General features: G+C 34.1%; 1 protein-coding gene across 2 annotated transcripts in view; it reads left to right on the top strand.

The window, feature by feature from the left end:
* The window catches only part of mfn2 (mitofusin 2), a 56,326-nt gene extending 44,048 nt beyond the window's left edge, over positions 1–12,278 (top strand). For both annotated transcript variants that reach the window (XM_039669519.2, XM_039669520.2), the window contains exons 12-18: positions 374–478; positions 793–895; positions 978–1,198; positions 3,521–3,676; positions 4,110–4,306; positions 7,235–7,369; positions 10,909–12,278. In XM_039669519.2, the coding sequence (XP_039525453.1) occupies positions 374–478; positions 793–895; positions 978–1,198; positions 3,521–3,676; positions 4,110–4,306; positions 7,235–7,369; positions 10,909–10,978 (987 nt within the window). In that variant the 3' untranslated portion in view covers positions 10,979–12,278. The remainder of the gene's footprint in view (positions 1–373; positions 479–792; positions 896–977; positions 1,199–3,520; positions 3,677–4,109; positions 4,307–7,234; positions 7,370–10,908) is intronic.
* Positions 12,279–17,784: the final 5,506 nt, after the last annotated feature.

Raw genomic sequence — 17,784 nt, 5'->3', positions numbered from 1 at the left:
GTACACATACCCTAGTGTATGCATAAAAAACGAAATGCACTTTGGGCATTTAAAAAATCAGTAATTTCTGTTTTGGACTAAATTGGCTCCATGATATTTTTAAAAGACACATTTTTGTTTTTAGTTTGGTTGAAATCAAACATTTAAGCTTCATGTAAACATTTAATGTCTAATATAGTACATTTATCAAATTACCCCATCATTGTAGAATATTAGACTGAGTAGATTTGTATGATGTGCCAAACAAAGTTAAAGTATAGTTGTTCATAGAAATGTACTTTTTTTTTTTTTTTACAATTTAAGCTTCAAGCATAGTAAAACTGGCATTTGCAAGGTTGTTTCCACCTTTTAACCTGCTCATCTGGATGTGTAGGTATCTAATGCTATGGCCGAGGAGATCCGGAGACTGGCTGTACTAGTGGATGACTACCACATGGACTTTCATCCTTCACAAGTGGTGCTCAAAGTATACAAGAATGTGAGTTGGACTTGATGTCCACCCATGTCTTCTCTTTATTTGTATGCTGCTTTATCCGCTCTTGGTTAATGTTTAGTGTCAACATGTAACTCTCCGCATGGAAATCCCCCAGCTACCCAAAAATGTAATTTGAGCTTATCTATGGGACGAGGACACGTCCTTGTTAATTTTCAGTTTTACACAGGGCTGTATATGGATAAAAGCAGTTAATAGAGATTAATCAACGGATTTATTTTCTAGTTAATATTGTCTTTGGTAGCTCTCGTTTTTTTTCTTTATTTTTCCTCATGTTTTGCTGGACTGATTGATTTTAGGAGCTCCACAGGCACATAGAGGATGGTCTTGGCAGGAATATGTCAGAGAGATGCTCCAGTGCGATAACTGCAGCGTTGCAAACCACACAGACTGAAATGATAGGTCAGTATCTCTCTCATTTGGCTTTCAAGCAGCTCATACCAGTAATAGCAGCAGGCTAACGAGATGCCTGTGATCGTTCCAGAGGGTCTGAAGCCTCTGCTGCCCATTGGCATTCGAGAACAGGTGGACAAGATTGTGCCAAGACAGTGCTTCGCCCTCAGCTATGACCTCAACTGTGACAAACTCTGCAGTGACTTCCAGGAAGACATCAGCTTTCACTTCTCCCTGGGGTGGACCATGCTGGTCAACCGCTTCCTGGGTCCCAAAAACACACGCCGCGCCCTCATGGGCTACAATGACCAGGTAGCACATGTTCATTTTGGATGGTCCTTGCTTTTGTCAAGTCAGTTCACCTTTAAATATATAGCGCTTTTTACAAACGGATCGTTTCAATGCAATCTTTTTAAATAAGTGTAAATATTTTTCCATCAAAAAATGTCGGATTGTTGTCGGTTAACCACCAAACCCCGCTAGATTTGTTGCTTCTTCACGGCGCTAAGAAAAAATCCCATAACTTCACAGCCCTAGTCTTGAAATGCAATATCACAACAATGTACTAAAAGTTTAACAAAAAATTGCATTTTAAAAATGGCTTTGTTTAATGGTTTATTATATATATATATATATATATATATATATATCTATCAGGGCTGAACGATTTTGGAAAATAATCTAATTGCGATTTTTTTAACCAATATTGCGATTGCGATTTAATATGCGATTTAAATAAAAAAGTTATTTACCTTCTGTATTAGTCGACAAAGACAAGCAATAAATCATTGTACAGTAGGGATGGGAACCTTTAGATAGCTCATGATCCGATCTACTTTTTTTCTTATTAATTAATCTTAATAACTCTTAAAATATGTATTTAATTACATGTGTAAAAACACATACTTTAAAAAAATAAATATAAAAATGTTTTTTTAATTAAACCAATTAGTTAAATAGGCTATATAAAATAAAATATCTTCTAAATATAAAAGCTAGTAAATAAAGAGAAACAAAAACAAACATTACAAGCAATAAACAAAGAGTGGTCTCAGTATTTAAAAGTAGGATGTCTGAATGTTTTTCATTCAAGAGCTGGAGTGATTTCCCCTCAGTTTAGATACGATAAGCTGCATTCACACTAATGTATATATCTCTTTTGAAATTGTAAATGTGGTTTGTCCTGTTGGTTTAAGATATAACTGACCGTGTTTACATTAATTTCGCCTCATAAAAGCATTTTGACATGCAAGTACATTTACCAATGAGTCACTCACGGCCGCATGCACGAGCGCTCTTCACAAAGCACGCGTTAGTATTTTAAAATGAAAGCAGCCTTCTCAGTGATTTTCATGGTTTTAATATATAAGCCAACTGCATTCCAAAAGACATAAATAATGCCTCTGTGAAGCATTTGTAAAGAAAATTCCCGCGGGAGAGAACGCGCACTGCAAGTGTAACGTTATAACATCAAGCAAAGCGGCAAAACCTGTTCAATGAAGTCCGCGAATGTCCTTGTAATTCGGTTCAATCCCGAACTTTATGAAATAACGTTACTATGTTTTGGAAGGTTCGAGCGGTGTCGTGTGTGTGAGTGAGGAAGAGAGAGAGTGAGAGAGAGAGAAAATAGAAGCAAGCAGATTCAGAACACGGTTTGTTTCTGAAGCACGCGCAGTGTCATCACGCATCTGTGTTTAAAAACTAAGCTCAGACTCGATTCTGAAATTCTCTGAATCGATCCAGGATTGTTGAGGAGAGAATAAATAACACAATATCACATACATTAAACACAAACTGTTCTTTTCTGAACGCCAGAACGCGTAGCGTGGCAAATTGATGCTTTATCTTGCAGACTGATTTTCTCTCGCGTGTCACGTGACCAGTGTAATCGCAGCTCTTGCGATTACAAAATCGCGTTTCATCATATCGCGATTTTATCGCAAATGCAATTAATCGTTCAGCCCTAATATATATAGGGCCCTAAAAAGGGCCCTATGAAATGTTTTATTTTTTCAGACATTCTGTGTTGTCTCTTAATTTATCTGGATGTTATGCACACATGCAGGTTTATTATCAGAAATTGGTTACTAAATGAATATTTACAGATGTTTACATTTAAATAAAACATGGAGGGAAAAGTGTGTTATATCCTTAGAAAATAAAGTTTTATTATTATTACTTTGAGAAATACATACTACTGTACAATAATAATATATATTTCTGTAATGTCTTCAATTTAAACAGACTTTCAGGACAGAACAGGTTAAACAAGAGTCAGGACAGGTTGTCATTAAGACCTTTGAGTTTTTGAGTTATGATGATGATAGTTTTTTAATCAAACGAAATGGTGAAATACTGCGAACTCTTAGCGCTGCTTTGGAGATAAAGTTCATGTGTTCATGCCCTCATATAGTGAGATGAGAGACACGAGTGTCACATGCTTGAGTATGTGTAATAGATGAAACTGCACTGCTTATTCACTCTGAAACTCACAGAACATGCAGACTTCACATTTTTAAATAGCAGTCTTTTTGTGCTTTAATATTTTCAGACACTGTAGTCCATATCGCATTGATTTGGTGTTCAGCCCTAGCTTTGTTTCTAATTGATAAAGGATATGTGCTGTATTGGCAGGTTCCCAGGCCTCTGGCCATCACTCCGGTCAGCACCAGTATGCCTCCTTTCCCTCAAGGATCCATGACCCAGGAAGAGCTTATGGTTTCTATGGTAACAGGATTGGCATCACTCACCTCTCGGACATCAATGGGCATTATAGTTGTTGGAGGAGTGGTAAGAAGATACCAAATATCTCTAACACACCAAAATGCATGTGTTCCTACAATATATACACTGCTACCAAGGCTGCATGATTTGATCAAAAATACACAAAAAACTGTAATATTGTGAAATATAAGTGGGGTTGGTACAGCATGGCGGTGAGTAATTAATGACTTAATTTTCCATTTTTGGGTGAACTAACCCTTTAATAATATTTCACAATATTACTGTTTTTATTGCATGTTTGATTCAATAAATGCAGCTGTGGTGAGCATAAGGGCTTGAAATCTTCAATCTTTGAACTGTTTTTTATAGTTAATCTGCAAATATATATTTTGTCATAAATTTCTCACCTTCATGTCATCTGCTTGTCTAATAACTTCAGTCATTATAATTGTTGTAGTATTTGCTGAAATGTATGTGTGATTGTATTTCTCTGTCTCAGATCTGGAAAGCAGTGGGCTGGAGGCTCATTGCTCTGTCTGTGGGTCTCTATGGACTGCTGTACGTGTATGAGAGACTCACATGGACCACTAGGGCCAAAGAGAGAGCGTTTAAAAGACAGTTTGTGGACTACGCCAGCGAGAAACTACAGCTCATCGTCAGCTACACGGGGTCCAACTGCAGCCATCAGGTTCAGCAGTGAGTCTCAACCTACCTCTACTCTAGCCAATTGTTGGCCAATCATATGATTCCATCCGTTTTATAAATTGTTCCAGAAGTCGTCAAATCAAGGACTTTCTTTTTGTTTGGTGCCATCAAACTGTTTTTTTTTTTTTAATTATTATTATTTATTAATAGCACTAAAATTGGAATATTCTTATTTTATTATGCCTTTTAAAATTTGTTGTCAGTAAGATTTTATGTTTATGAAAGAGGTCAATTATGCTCACCAATGCTACATTGTGATCACATTGTCATATTGTGAAATATTACAATTTAACCCTAAAACTGTATTCTGGACAAATGTGGGCAAAATAGTTTTAAAAAACCCCCCTCTTTAATCTTGTATTTGGGTCAAAAATGGGCACCCATAGAAATGAATGGGAAAAACTAATTTGGAGCATTCCAAAATAAGCCAAAATAAGACACCAGGTGAGAGCAAAGTCACTTCATCTTTAGGTTTTAGCTCTAAGAACTTATTGGAATGATATTTTAATGTAGTTAAAAAAAAAAAAAAACCATAAAAATAAGCATAATTTACACAGAAAATATGGTACTTTTTGAAGTAAATAAATTCAAAAATACCCCCAAAATAAATAAAAAAACCACCATAAATGGATAGACAACTTTATTGAAGACAGTGATATACCATTCATAATAAATAAAAATTAGGATCACACCTGAGTCCTCTGTGCCCACATTTTTCCACAATTACAGGATTAAACGACAACTCCGGTGCAAAATGAACCTTTGGTCTAATTACACATTGCTACCTAGTCAACCATTATCTGAGATTTGTTTTCATGATTGCCAAATGTAAATAGTTTTATCTCTAAAAACAGTTTAGCCTATAACGCTAGTATAATGCTAGTATATAGGGCATAGAGTAATGACAAATTAAAATCGCTTGTTATTACCACTAACAAGGCTCAAAATAGCCCCACACCAACACGACAGCATAACAAGGGTCCCTACATTCAAACCGAAGCATTGAGAACTTTGTCAGTGTCCATACAGTTTAATAAGAAGATATTTTATACACACAGTAAACTTCGCGAATACAGGAAGAAGCCATCTTTGAAAAATAGTCTCTACCAGTCGATCTACGAGCGCCGATCCAAGTGCGCTGAACTGTGCAGAATCTCATATGGTCCGTTGTTTCCAGAAGAAACACAAACACAAACCGTTTACTTGTCTTCAATATGTACACGTAGCCTACTGTTCGCGCTCACCTTATTCACATCTCACCAGCGCACTTGGATCTGCGTTCGTAGATCGACTGGTAGAGACTATTTTTCCAAGATGGCTTCTTCCTGAAATTTACTGTGTGTATAAAATATCTGCTTATTAAACTGTATGGACACTGACAAAGTTCTCAATGCTTCGGTTTGAATGTAGGGACCCTTGTTATGCTGTCGTGTTAGTGTGGGGCTATTTTGAGCCTTGTTAGTGGTAATAACAAGCGATTTTTATTTGTCATTACTCTATGCCCTATATACTAGCATTATACTAGCGTTATAGGCTGAACTGTTTTTAGAGATAAAACTATTTACATTCGGCAATCATGAAAACAAATCTCAGATAACGGTTGACTAGGTAACAATGTGTAATTACACTAAAGGTTCATTTTGCGCCGGAGTTGTCCTTTAAGGGCTTTAAAGTGAATCCGGTTTGAGGGCTACAATAACTGTTCTATTTTAATATTTGTAAAAATAAATAAATAAATCTGTCACAGCATCATTACTCCCCCAAGAGTCAATCATTTTATCCCTTAAAACTCATCTTTGATCCCCAAAATTACGTATTTAAAAAATATGTAACTCAGAAACATCAATATGTTAATTATCCCCGCCTCCGCTCACTCACACCAGCTCAGAGATACACTCGGTCAACTTACTGAGGTAAACACAATGGTATCGCTCTTTACAGCGTCGGACACATAACAGTAATTAATATGATTAGCATTTTACTTCACTATGTTATCAAACAGTTAATAATGTGTTGCTAGTGTTATTCAATCTCAGAGTCAGACAGCTGCCTTCTAACAATTACCAGAAACACTTTAAACATCAGAATGTCAGTTGGGAAGAAAGGTTATAGTTATAGGTTATAGAGAGAGTTCATCATATCATCGTTATATACTTCATACACCCGCTATATTGCTAAATCTACCCGATTATTCATATCAACAAAAAATATACCAGTATAACGTGGCATCTCTTGAGACCCCTGATAGTTCGCTATTAATGATATGCTAAATCCCGCCAGCACGTTGTCGCGATTGGTTACGGGTTCTTTGGTTCACTGTAGTTTTAAAGAGAAAATACTCTTAATTTACACATGGTCAGTCTTAAAGCACATAAAAAACATACTTCTAAACAACATTAAAAGCTCAATTTTCACCCCAGGGGGACTTCAATATTTTTATGAAAACACATGAATAGAATGATCGAAATAACAGCATTTAATTGAAGCCTTTACTGTCCGTTTTGATCAGTTGAATTAATCTTGTTGTAATGTTGAGTAAAAGCATTTATTCCTTAAAGAAAAAAATACTGACCTCAGACTTAAGAATGTTGGTGACATTGATCTCACCTAAATCCATCAAACAAAGAAATCCCATCATGGAAGATAATAAAATAGATGTCTTACATTCTGTGTGAAAGTCTTTTTAAAAACATACAAATCTGTTTGATCCAGTATTATTCTGAGTGTAGGTAGATTGATAGAACTGGAGTTAATCTGAACCGTGATGTCAAACGTTGTGTTATTTAGACAATTCTTCAGCACTGCCCTCTGGTGGATAAAATTAATATATGAACAATTTATGAAGTACGATATTTGCTCTCTGTAGTTGTGTTCACAGAAATGCATTTTTAAACATTGTTGAATCCTTGTTTGATACAGGGAGCTGGCCAGCACCTTCTCTCAGCTGTGTCAGCAGGTGGACGTTACCAGACAGCAGCTGGAGGATGAAATCCGGGATCTGAACAGCAAGATCGAACAGCTGGACTCCCTGCAGAGTAAAGCTAAACTGCTCAGGTGAGAGTCTGTGTGACATGTTCAGTAACTGTAATGTGTTTGAATGAGCATTTGATGTTTAGCAGCAGTGGAATTAGTTTATATGTAGTCTTGTTCAGGGGCCTGGACCATGATGGTGTTTGAACAAACTCAGGGTTGCAGGATTAGTGTCGAGTTGACAAAACCAAACCAATCTAACCAGGATTCGTTGGTACCATGATGCTGATCACCAACTTTCTCTGTCAACTCAGGCTTTGATCCTGAGTTTAGGTGTGACGTGAGTAGCGAACAGCCAATCACATGCTGAGAAAGAGTGAAACTCATTCAAAACTCATTGAAATTAATTTCTGGCGAGAGAAGTAGCGCAATTCACTTATTAAATAAAAGTATTAAAATATTAAGAATTTAAACAAATTTACACAGCAAGATGAAAATAGCTGTCTATGAAAGAGGACAACTTAAAGAAAGTCTCGTTACTGTTTATCAGTGCAAGTAAAAGTTGTGAATTTAGTTTAAACCGTTGATAAAGGTATAGAGAGAATTGAACATTTAAGCTCATATGTAGGGCTGGGTAATATGTTCGATTTCGATTCGCAAGCTCTCAATTCGATTTCGATTCTCGATTCGATTTTGATTCTCGATTCCTGATTTGATTCTCGATTCGACTATAATGAAAGTAGATGTAATACGAAAAAGAACAGTGGACATAAGTTTACTAGTGGTTAATTAATACAAAGAAATTAAGAGCCACAAACCTGTATATAAAACTCTTTTTATTTTAGGTACACTATACACTAAATGCTTACAATGAATACTGTAGACAGGATTTTGATGCAAGATGCAAAATTATACAAGTCAGACTCAGAACAGTCGCATGCCTTCATCAAACAGGATCAGGTTATTTTATGTTTAAGAAAGATATAAATAAATATTTAGACTTTTTTTGATCTCACCTAAATGTTTTTACAATGGGGTAATTTTTATTAAGAGTTTATGCAACACATGGAAGCTTGATTTCAATCTTTGAATTAAATTGAAAAAAGTAGCACAAATAAATATACAATCGAATAAAGAGACAAAAATAAAAAAGTTTTTGGGTAGGTCAGAAATACTACCGAAACTAAATAAAGTAATCCAGGATAGTCTTTTAGTCCTGACTGAATTAAATACATAGGCTATTAATTCTAATTGCTTACAATTAATGCTATATTATGTTGTTATGACAACAGAATTAATGACAGATACATATGGCTGCGTTCACTTAAAGAACTAGTGCACGGATCCATTACTGTTTCATTATAACTTTCTGTCACACAAGAAATAACCGACTGTCTTTACGGGGTTATTCACCAAGACCAGAGTTTTGTCCCGATTCCTAAACGCGAGTGTGTATCGACGCCTGCAGCGCTTGGCGCTTGCCTTGTGCAGAGAGAGAAGAGCCACAAACCTGTATATAAAACAGGCGGGCAGCTTTTTCCATACTGCCCGCCCTCTATATGGAAAAATCGATTCGTGGCCGTTGAGAATCGATTTTGAATCGACCACATTATTAAAAAACGATTAATCAAAAAATCTATTTTTTTGCCCAGCCCTACTCGTATGTAGTCATTTTATAGCTTCATTTATTGATTCTAAAGCATATTTAAATTACCTTTATATACCTCTATATATATATAAAATCTCTGTAATAATAATTGATGAACTGAAATTGTACATGTGAGATAATTTAAGGGTATAATAATTACAGAAATAATTTTTTAAATCATAAAAATGTATTTACTAAAAGCCGTGATTTTGTCTTTTAAAATCATTTGCTATGTAGTGAGTGACCTTTAATTTGGAGTGGAAACAGGGGGAGTGACATTTTCGCGTCGGACGTGTCACTTAGCTCACAGCTGATTGTTCCAAGTTCGTTTTGCAACATCTTACCTGGAACATAACCTGCCCTGAACCAGGTTAGCTGTGTAGCATGAGTTACTATGGTGATGAACACTGCTAAAAGCCAAACCACTTTCATGGTGCCTAAAACCCAGGGTTTGCGCAAACTAAACTGAAACATAGCTGGCTAGCCACCTAAACTGGCTTCATGGTACAGGCCCCAAGAATGGATCTTACTGTGACAACATATACATTACAATTCAAAAGTTTGGGGTTGATAACATTTAAAAAAAAATAAAATAATAATAATACACTTGATTTTTAATTTGATCAAAAGTGATAGTACAGACTAGGGGTGGAACGGTACACTGAAGTCACGTCCCAGTTCATACCTCGGTTCAGACATCACGGTTCGGTACGATTTCGGTACAATGGAGGAAAAAGTAAAACAAAAATACAGAAGGCATTGTATTTTCTAAATAAGTTTTATTAATAAAGGCATAGAACCAGTTTATTTGTAGTGCACTGACAATAGTTTTATATAATTAGTTTATAATTAAATGAATAAAAAGACAAAAAGACCTTGCAATATGTTTGGTAATTGTACCTGAATTAATTTAAAATGATTTTGCTATATTTCAGATTAATGTATTTGTTTTCCTGTTAACAATTATAAATTATAATTATAAATAATTGATTTCTGTATAAAATAATATTACCATTAAAAACACATTCGGTTTTCTTTTTTAATCAATGTATTTTAATCTTACACTTTAAGAATGAGTAAGATTAGTGCTCCGAGGAATATGACGAATGCCCAAAAGATGGGACCCACAGACTGTTTTGAAATGGAGATGGATAAATATGTTTTGCTTTTGTGTGTGTGTGTGTGTGTGTGTGATTTTGGTTGGGTGACAGTTGTAAGTTACAGTTTGTCAGGGGTTTACAGTGTGACAAAAGCACAATGTTGTGTTTTATTGCGAGTGTACACAAATATAAGAAGAGTTTTTATATTTCCACTGTTCTATCGTGCCTTTCTCTCTCTCTCTATCTCTCTCACACACACACACACACACACTCCAGCATTGCAATCTTGACATCGCAGCCTGTTCATTATGCGGTCACACCAAACGCGAATAGAGCGCCAAATTCGCATCTATGCGCGTCTAGTTTGACGCTAGTCCAAAGCGAGGGTGCGCGTATAAAGCCAACGTTTGAAGTGAACGCGTTCAGAGCATAGACGGTTCAGAGCTAGCCGATGGTACAGATTATGTGTCCCTAAAAAACCCGCGTATCTAACAATAGTTCCGCATTACATTAATTAATATGCACGCGAGTTTTATTTGTTTTTTTATACCGTGTATTCTCCGTGTAAATTCGTGCACCGAACTGTGACGCCCGTACCGTTTCGGTTCTTTGCGAATACATGGACCGTTCCACAGACATATTCATCAAATAATCCTGAAATCTGGAGTAATGACTGCTGAAAACCAGCTTTGCCATCATAGGAATAAATGATATAAAATAAATATATTAAATGGTAAATGGACTGCATTTATAAATCTTTTATCAACCCCAAACGTTTGAAATGCATCAGAAGAACCATTCCAACTTAGCACATTAAAATCATTTCAATTATTCATGTTCATTTGACTTTTGTTAACATGTGATTTCTTCCACAGGAATAAAGCTGGCTGGTTGGACAGTGAACTAAACATGTTTACCCAGCAGTATCTTCAACAAGGCCGATAGAGAGAGAGTGTGTAGAGCAGCTCATCTCCCCACTGCTGCACTTTTAATATCTAACACTAAGACATGCTTTCAACCATTTATTTGAGCATACCAAATATTGGTCATTTCATGTTTGTTTGTTAGTTTTTTGCCTTTGAGAGTAGTGACATGCACCACTTTGAAGAGAGCTCCCTTTTGTTTTTGTACAAACTCTTTCTTTTGTATTTAATACAGGGTTAATTATTTATTCTTGACATGCGGTCGTGTAAAGTGGTTGATCTCTTAGATTGTGTTAAAGATTCCCATACAGATTTTCTTGGCATGCCATAGCAAGTTGCAAAAAGTGAGATGTCCATTTTAAACGGTCTCTCGCATGCCTTGTATTTAGTCTGACAGTGTGCTGTAAGGCCATGAATTTAACGTGGAATTCTCCTCTTTGGTCTTTGTCACAACTCTACTAGGTTTGACATATGTAACGTTAAGCAAGCGTTCCACTCTGAGTGTTTGATGGTGTGTGGCGGATTGTCACCGGGATGCTGTAAGGAGGTTGATCTCACTCAGTGAATTCAGTGAAAATGAAAACTATTCATGGCTAGAATTACACGTAAATTATAAGTTATATTTTTTGTCACCCTGTTCTAAATGTATTGATCTGGCTGACACTTTTGGGAACATGTTCAAAAAATGAAGTTTGAATATATGCCCATTTTCTAGACAACTATGTTTTTTTTTAAGTTAAGTATTTTTTTGTGAGAAATGTGACTTAATGAAATCAGCAATATTTTGGTGCCTCTTCGATCTGTTCCCCTCATAACTGCACTGTTTTACTACAAATCATTTGTTTGTTCAGATAATTTACTAGCAAAATAGGATAAATGAGTATTAGTACAACATGGTATGTATGAATTGGAAAGAAAAACTAGCTTCATGTAAACCTGGACACCAGTTAGGCTAAGCATATAATTAAAAGTTCGTCATACATTTATTCCACCTGACGTCCATATCTGGAATCTAATCTGCAAGATCAGACTGTCAATGTGTGTGATCCATTACTAACATGTTAGTCGCTCATATATCTATGGTAACCTGTTTTATGATGTGTGCCAAGTGTTAAAGAATGTGATCTGGAAAGCTCTTGTGATGTGCACTTTATATTTTGCTGCTTTTTGTCTTTATTTCCAGCAGGTTTATTAGAAAGAGAATGGTACACTGAGCTTATGTCAACTTTAATGTATAGATGAGCATGCGGACCGTTGTAATTTATTGTCATTCACTATTACTGTTAGAGGAAATAATAAAGTGACACTGTTGATAAAATGAACGATTGCCTGATTTTTCTCTGTAAAAGCTGTGGAAAATGTTGATTTTTCTTTCTAAAACGATGCTTAAAGAAACATGAGTGGCTGTTACATTCTTTTAATGGCCAAACATTTTATTAAATTGGGGAAATACGTTTTTTTTTTTTTTTTTTTTGCAGTTCATATTAATATATAATAATAACCTATTTATTTACAGACGCACACATTCAACAGTTTTTCAGTGAGTGGCTAATATCCCAATTAACAGTCAGGGTTTCCACAGTCATGGAAAACTTAGAAATATTAGAGAATTATATATATATTAGGGCTGTGCAAAAGTTATTTGCGATTCATCGCATACAAAATAAAAGTCTGTTTTACATAATATATTTGAGTGTGCTGTATATAATTATTTTGTATATATAAATACCTATGCATGCATGTATATATTTAAGAATTATTTGCGCTGAAATTCTGTATATATATATATATATAAATACATAATCTATATTATATAAATATAAATATTTTATATAGGAATAACACATTTTCTTAAACATATACATGCATGTGTGTGTATTTATATATACAAAATAATTATATACAGCACACACAAATATACTATGTAAACACAGACTTTTATTTTGGATGCGATTAATCGCAATTAACTTTTGCACAGCCCTAATATATATATATATATATATATATATATATGGAAATCAATACATTTTAAAAAGTCCACATCAATCAATGTACACTGTATATTGCCGCCGATGTATAATTTTATAACATTTTGTATAAAGTTTTGAGTATTTTTTGTAAATCTAAAATTCATTCACTTTATTTTACAGTCCTGGTCCGCATATACCTATTATATACTTATTATTAATTACAATAAATTGGTAATAATAGGTATTAACCCTGATCCTACCACTAAACCTAACCTTAACCCATGTAGTTACCTTACCCAGTCTTTTCTTAGGAAAGTACATGTACTGTAAAAATAAAGTGCAACCAGAATTTATTTTAATTACAATTGAGCTGTTGTACAGTAATGAAGATTTCTTTTGGATTTATTTCTTCTTCTCCACCAGTAGATATGCTCCCATGGCTAGTTGATGCATGAAATTAAATCCCATGGTCATATATTATTATAATGGTACAATGACTTCACTCTCTGACAGGCACCATACATTTTAATGTGCTAGTTAATTAAAGGAAACTAATTAAAAGTCCTTTGAGTTAGACATTAATATGCCAAGGCTGAAAGTTGCAATTTGTTGTTTAATTAATCAAATTAAGATAGTTCTGCCATTTAAAAAAAAACATTTTTGAAAACTAGAAGTTTGAATATCTGGGGTAGCCTACTCAAAAGTCTCATTGGGCAGTGATTGAGTTCATTAAAAAAAAATGTACAGAACTTAACGATTTATTTTTACACACTTTATGACTTAGAAACCTGTGACGCAAAAGCAAAACTCTTTAATCGTTGAAAAACTCCAAAACAAGACTTCTAAGAGTGTCCCTAATTATTATCCGACCCATTGCATGAGAAAACTCAATTTATAACCCTGATGTTTCAGTTTTCAAACAGTAATTAAGGCCTTAATGAACGAAGCACTGCTGCCCCTCCCTCACATCCCTGAGCTCATTTGCATGTTAATTATCATTAGCGTCATGGGGGGAAAGGGCCCATAACAGCTAAATTAGCAGCTCAATCATATTTTTGGCTACCCAGAATGCCACTGGAGCACAACAGGACATATTATTCTAGTCTCTCTCTCTCTCTCTCTCTCTCTCTCTCTCTCTCTCTCTCTCTCTCTCTCTCTCTCTCTCTCTCTCTCTCTCTCTCTCTCTCTCTCTCTCTCTCTCTCTCTCTCTCTCTCTCACCTTTTCCCTGCCTTTAGCCTTTCAAACAAAGGACAGGCATTGAATGGTTAACACACAAACAAATGTCACACCTGACCAGTAAAAATGGGAGATTTTACGGTGGTTTTAAAACTTTTTAAACGCTCCGTTATTTTTACCAAATCGCGATCAAATAATAGTCTACTAAGCTTATATATTATATGATAATATCGCATGTCAAATGAAATAAATAGTTCAGTCGTGTTGCTGAGAGGTGGATCTCCCCTGTCTCACCAAAAGAGGGCGACAAAACCTCACATTTCAGACAGAAACGCAACGCTCAGCACGCACAGCTAAATTAAACCTTGACGTTCCAGAGGAAATCCCGCTTTACTCGTAAAATCAGCGTGTGCAATACTAATATGCATATTAAAATAAATTATTCGTTTGTTTATTTATTTAAACAAGTGGGACATTTTGATGTTAAGTTGTTTGTTGCAAATCGTGTAGGCTAAAACCATCATTTTTGTGTGTTTAAATTAAGTAGGCTATAGGCTGTCTCTTTTTATCATCAGACTTTTCCCTGGTTTCAGATTAACAAGAAAAGACAGGATTCTTCTGTTGAATAAATAATAAACGTGTATTTAACGTCATCATGTTTTATTGACGTTATGGGTCCAATAAAGATTATTCTGCATCTTTCGTCATATTTTTAGCCTGTGTAAAGATATTAATTAATTGGAGCTCACTTTCAACGAAAATAAGACACTTATATTGTTTTATAATGCATCTTTGTTGATATTTACCAAACCAATGTAGCGTTGTCTCAGTATACAGATTGTGCCATATATAGCGGGCCCTATAGCTATATGAAATGGGAGATTATTTGAAGAGTTGAGATGCAAAAGCCTCTAAATGCCATTTGAAATTTTCTTCTTTAATGATGATTTTTTTTTTATCAAACTTGTATATTTAAGTTCAGTAATTTCACTTAAATAACAATTAATAGGTTATCATTGCCATTTAAGTGAAATCACTGAACTTAAATATACAAGCTTGATAAAAATGATCATTCTAGAAGAAAATTTCAAATGGCACTTAGAGGCTTTTGCATCTGAACTCTTCATTTTAAAACTGGGCATCCCCTATGCTCGAGACGCCAGAAAATGAATGACTGCATGTCTGATGTTTTAGAAATATGATTTGGATGTATTTGATTTTGCAGCAGCATGCAGGTTTCTCCATGTCCCGAGAGACCTGAGTCCGAGCATCGAAGAAACACACAGAATATAAGGACAAGCAACGAACATGTAGACTTCGTGAAGACAGTTACATTTACTCTTATATTAAGATTGTCTTAATAATTAGTTTGACCCCTATCAGTTAGACACAAGAGGTAATCATTTTAAATTAGACCAATCTACCTTTTATGTAACTGACTTTATAAAGTTGGGACCAGTCTTGAGGAAAACAATTTGATGACTAACTTTTAAGCAGTTTATGCAATATGCCACTCTTGAAAAAAGGGTTCTACAAATGCATAGGGTTCTTTACTCAACTCCAAAGGACATTTTATGCTAAAAAAAAAAGGTTCTAATGACAAGAAAGAACACTTTTGGCACAAAAGTTCTTTATAGGCTATTATTCATTCATATATTACATTATTCTGCAACATTTTAGTTGTAATTAAATTATTGTTCATTAAACTGTTGTAGTAACTTAATATCACATTTTAATCATGCAGATTTTTGGAGCATAAAAACTGGCACTCGTTGTGTGAAATTGATTAATTAAATTTTTTACCCCCATATCTTGAATTTTGTGATCATTCACATGCATTGCATTTTAGGGGTTCCAAATATAGAGCTTTAGAACCTTTAAGGTTCTATATAGAACCTTTTCTTCTAAGAGTACACTGGCTTTTTAACATACTTTTTGTGCTATCTTGTGATTTTAGATTTGAGAGTACACCTAAATTACTATGGACATTTCATGCTAATCATTTTGTGGTTGAAGATACTCTTGCACCTATAGAAGTTATAAACTGCACTTCTGACCATAATACTTAGTCTACAGATATCTGACCTTGTGAAAAAGATGCCTTTATTTTTTTTTATTTTTTTTTTAATAAAAACTGTAGATAATATTACTGAAATACCAATAAGTGTGGCTATAAAGAGAGAGACACTTTAATATTATGCTATTTGGATGTGTTGATGTATAGACCATTTTGCAAGATGTAAACAACACTGGTCCAGAAACACTTCCTGTTTCAGTTTGTAACTGTTTTCTTTATTTCACATGTAAAGAAAACATCTTAAAGATGTTGTTTAACTTTTTGTTTCAGTTTTATATGTTCTGTTGGTTGTATTTTATCCCAGCTTTTGTGTAGTGTTAAAAAACTGAAACAGGAAGTGTTGTTTACAACTTGCAAAATGGTCTATACTTGATTATATGTTTAATACAATAGTGTTATTTGATATAAAGTTATATATTTGAAATGTACTAAATTTCAATTTCATCTTAACAAATATGAAACATCAACAGAAATTACATTACAAGTATATTGTAGTTACTATACATGCTTGTCAGTATATTCAACACAAGACATTTATGTATGAAATTAAATGGTAAGACTTAATAAGGTTCATTAGTTAATATTAGTTAATTAACATGAACTAACAATGAACTGCACGTATGCATTTATTAATCTTTGTTAATGATAATTTCAACATTTACTAATACTTTATTAAAATCGTGTTAACATTATTTAATGCACTGTGAACTAAAATGAACTAACAGTGAACAGTTCTATTATTATTAACAAAGATTAACAAATACACTATGGATTGCTCATGGTTAGTTCATGTGAGTTATTACATTAACTAATGTTAACAAATGATCCTTATTGTAAAATATTACCAATTCAATATATAAAAGATATTAAGTCCTACATAAATTGGTCAAAAAAGCTCTCTTAAGTTTTACTTATTTAATATAAATGAAATATATATGTCTAAAACATTACATTCAGTATATTCTTCTACCGTAGCATATTTCCATAATAAGTAGGCTACTGTTTTTAAAAGTATAGTGCACTTCTTTATCATAGATGAATGAAAATGCTATAGTGCTGTTGAGGAAGATCAGGCAACCAGCAAACCAGTGTTATAGCATTGACTTATTTATTTCTAATAAATTTGCAACCTAACTGAAAAGATCAATTCATAAAATGGACAAATGCTAGCAGCTGATGTTTTCCTTTTTTTTTAACAATAGAAATTGCTTCATATGTTATGCTTATCAAAGTTGCCACTCTAGACTTACTCTAAAATATTATCTCATTGGTGCATCACCATCATCATCATTATTAAAATTGTTTCAACTTTTGTCTTAGCCTATTTTTTTCTGCAGAAGCAGTTTCAGCATAAGTCTTTCGATCAAAATGTTTTTAAGATCACGATAAACGTAAAGTTGACTGTATCAGACAGTTTTGACTTTTCAATAGTTTATAAACACCATTTTTTACCCCTTGTTTAACATGCAGTCCTAAAATGAAATCCTAAATCTTAAAAATATACATCCTGTTTTATTAAAAAAAATTTAATAACAAAATCGAAATAGTGAGTCAATACATCATTAATCCTTTTTTTTCTTCCAAAAAACCTGTTTTTATCTCGC

Source organism: Pimephales promelas, chromosome 14 (assembly GCF_988280905.1).
Source record: "Pimephales promelas chromosome 14, fPimPro1.hap1.1, whole genome shotgun sequence".
NCBI classification, from domain to species: domain Eukaryota; kingdom Metazoa; phylum Chordata; class Actinopteri; order Cypriniformes; family Leuciscidae; genus Pimephales; species Pimephales promelas.
Note: the sequence above shows the minus strand (reverse complement) of the source record. Positions and strands in the feature narration are given on the sequence as shown.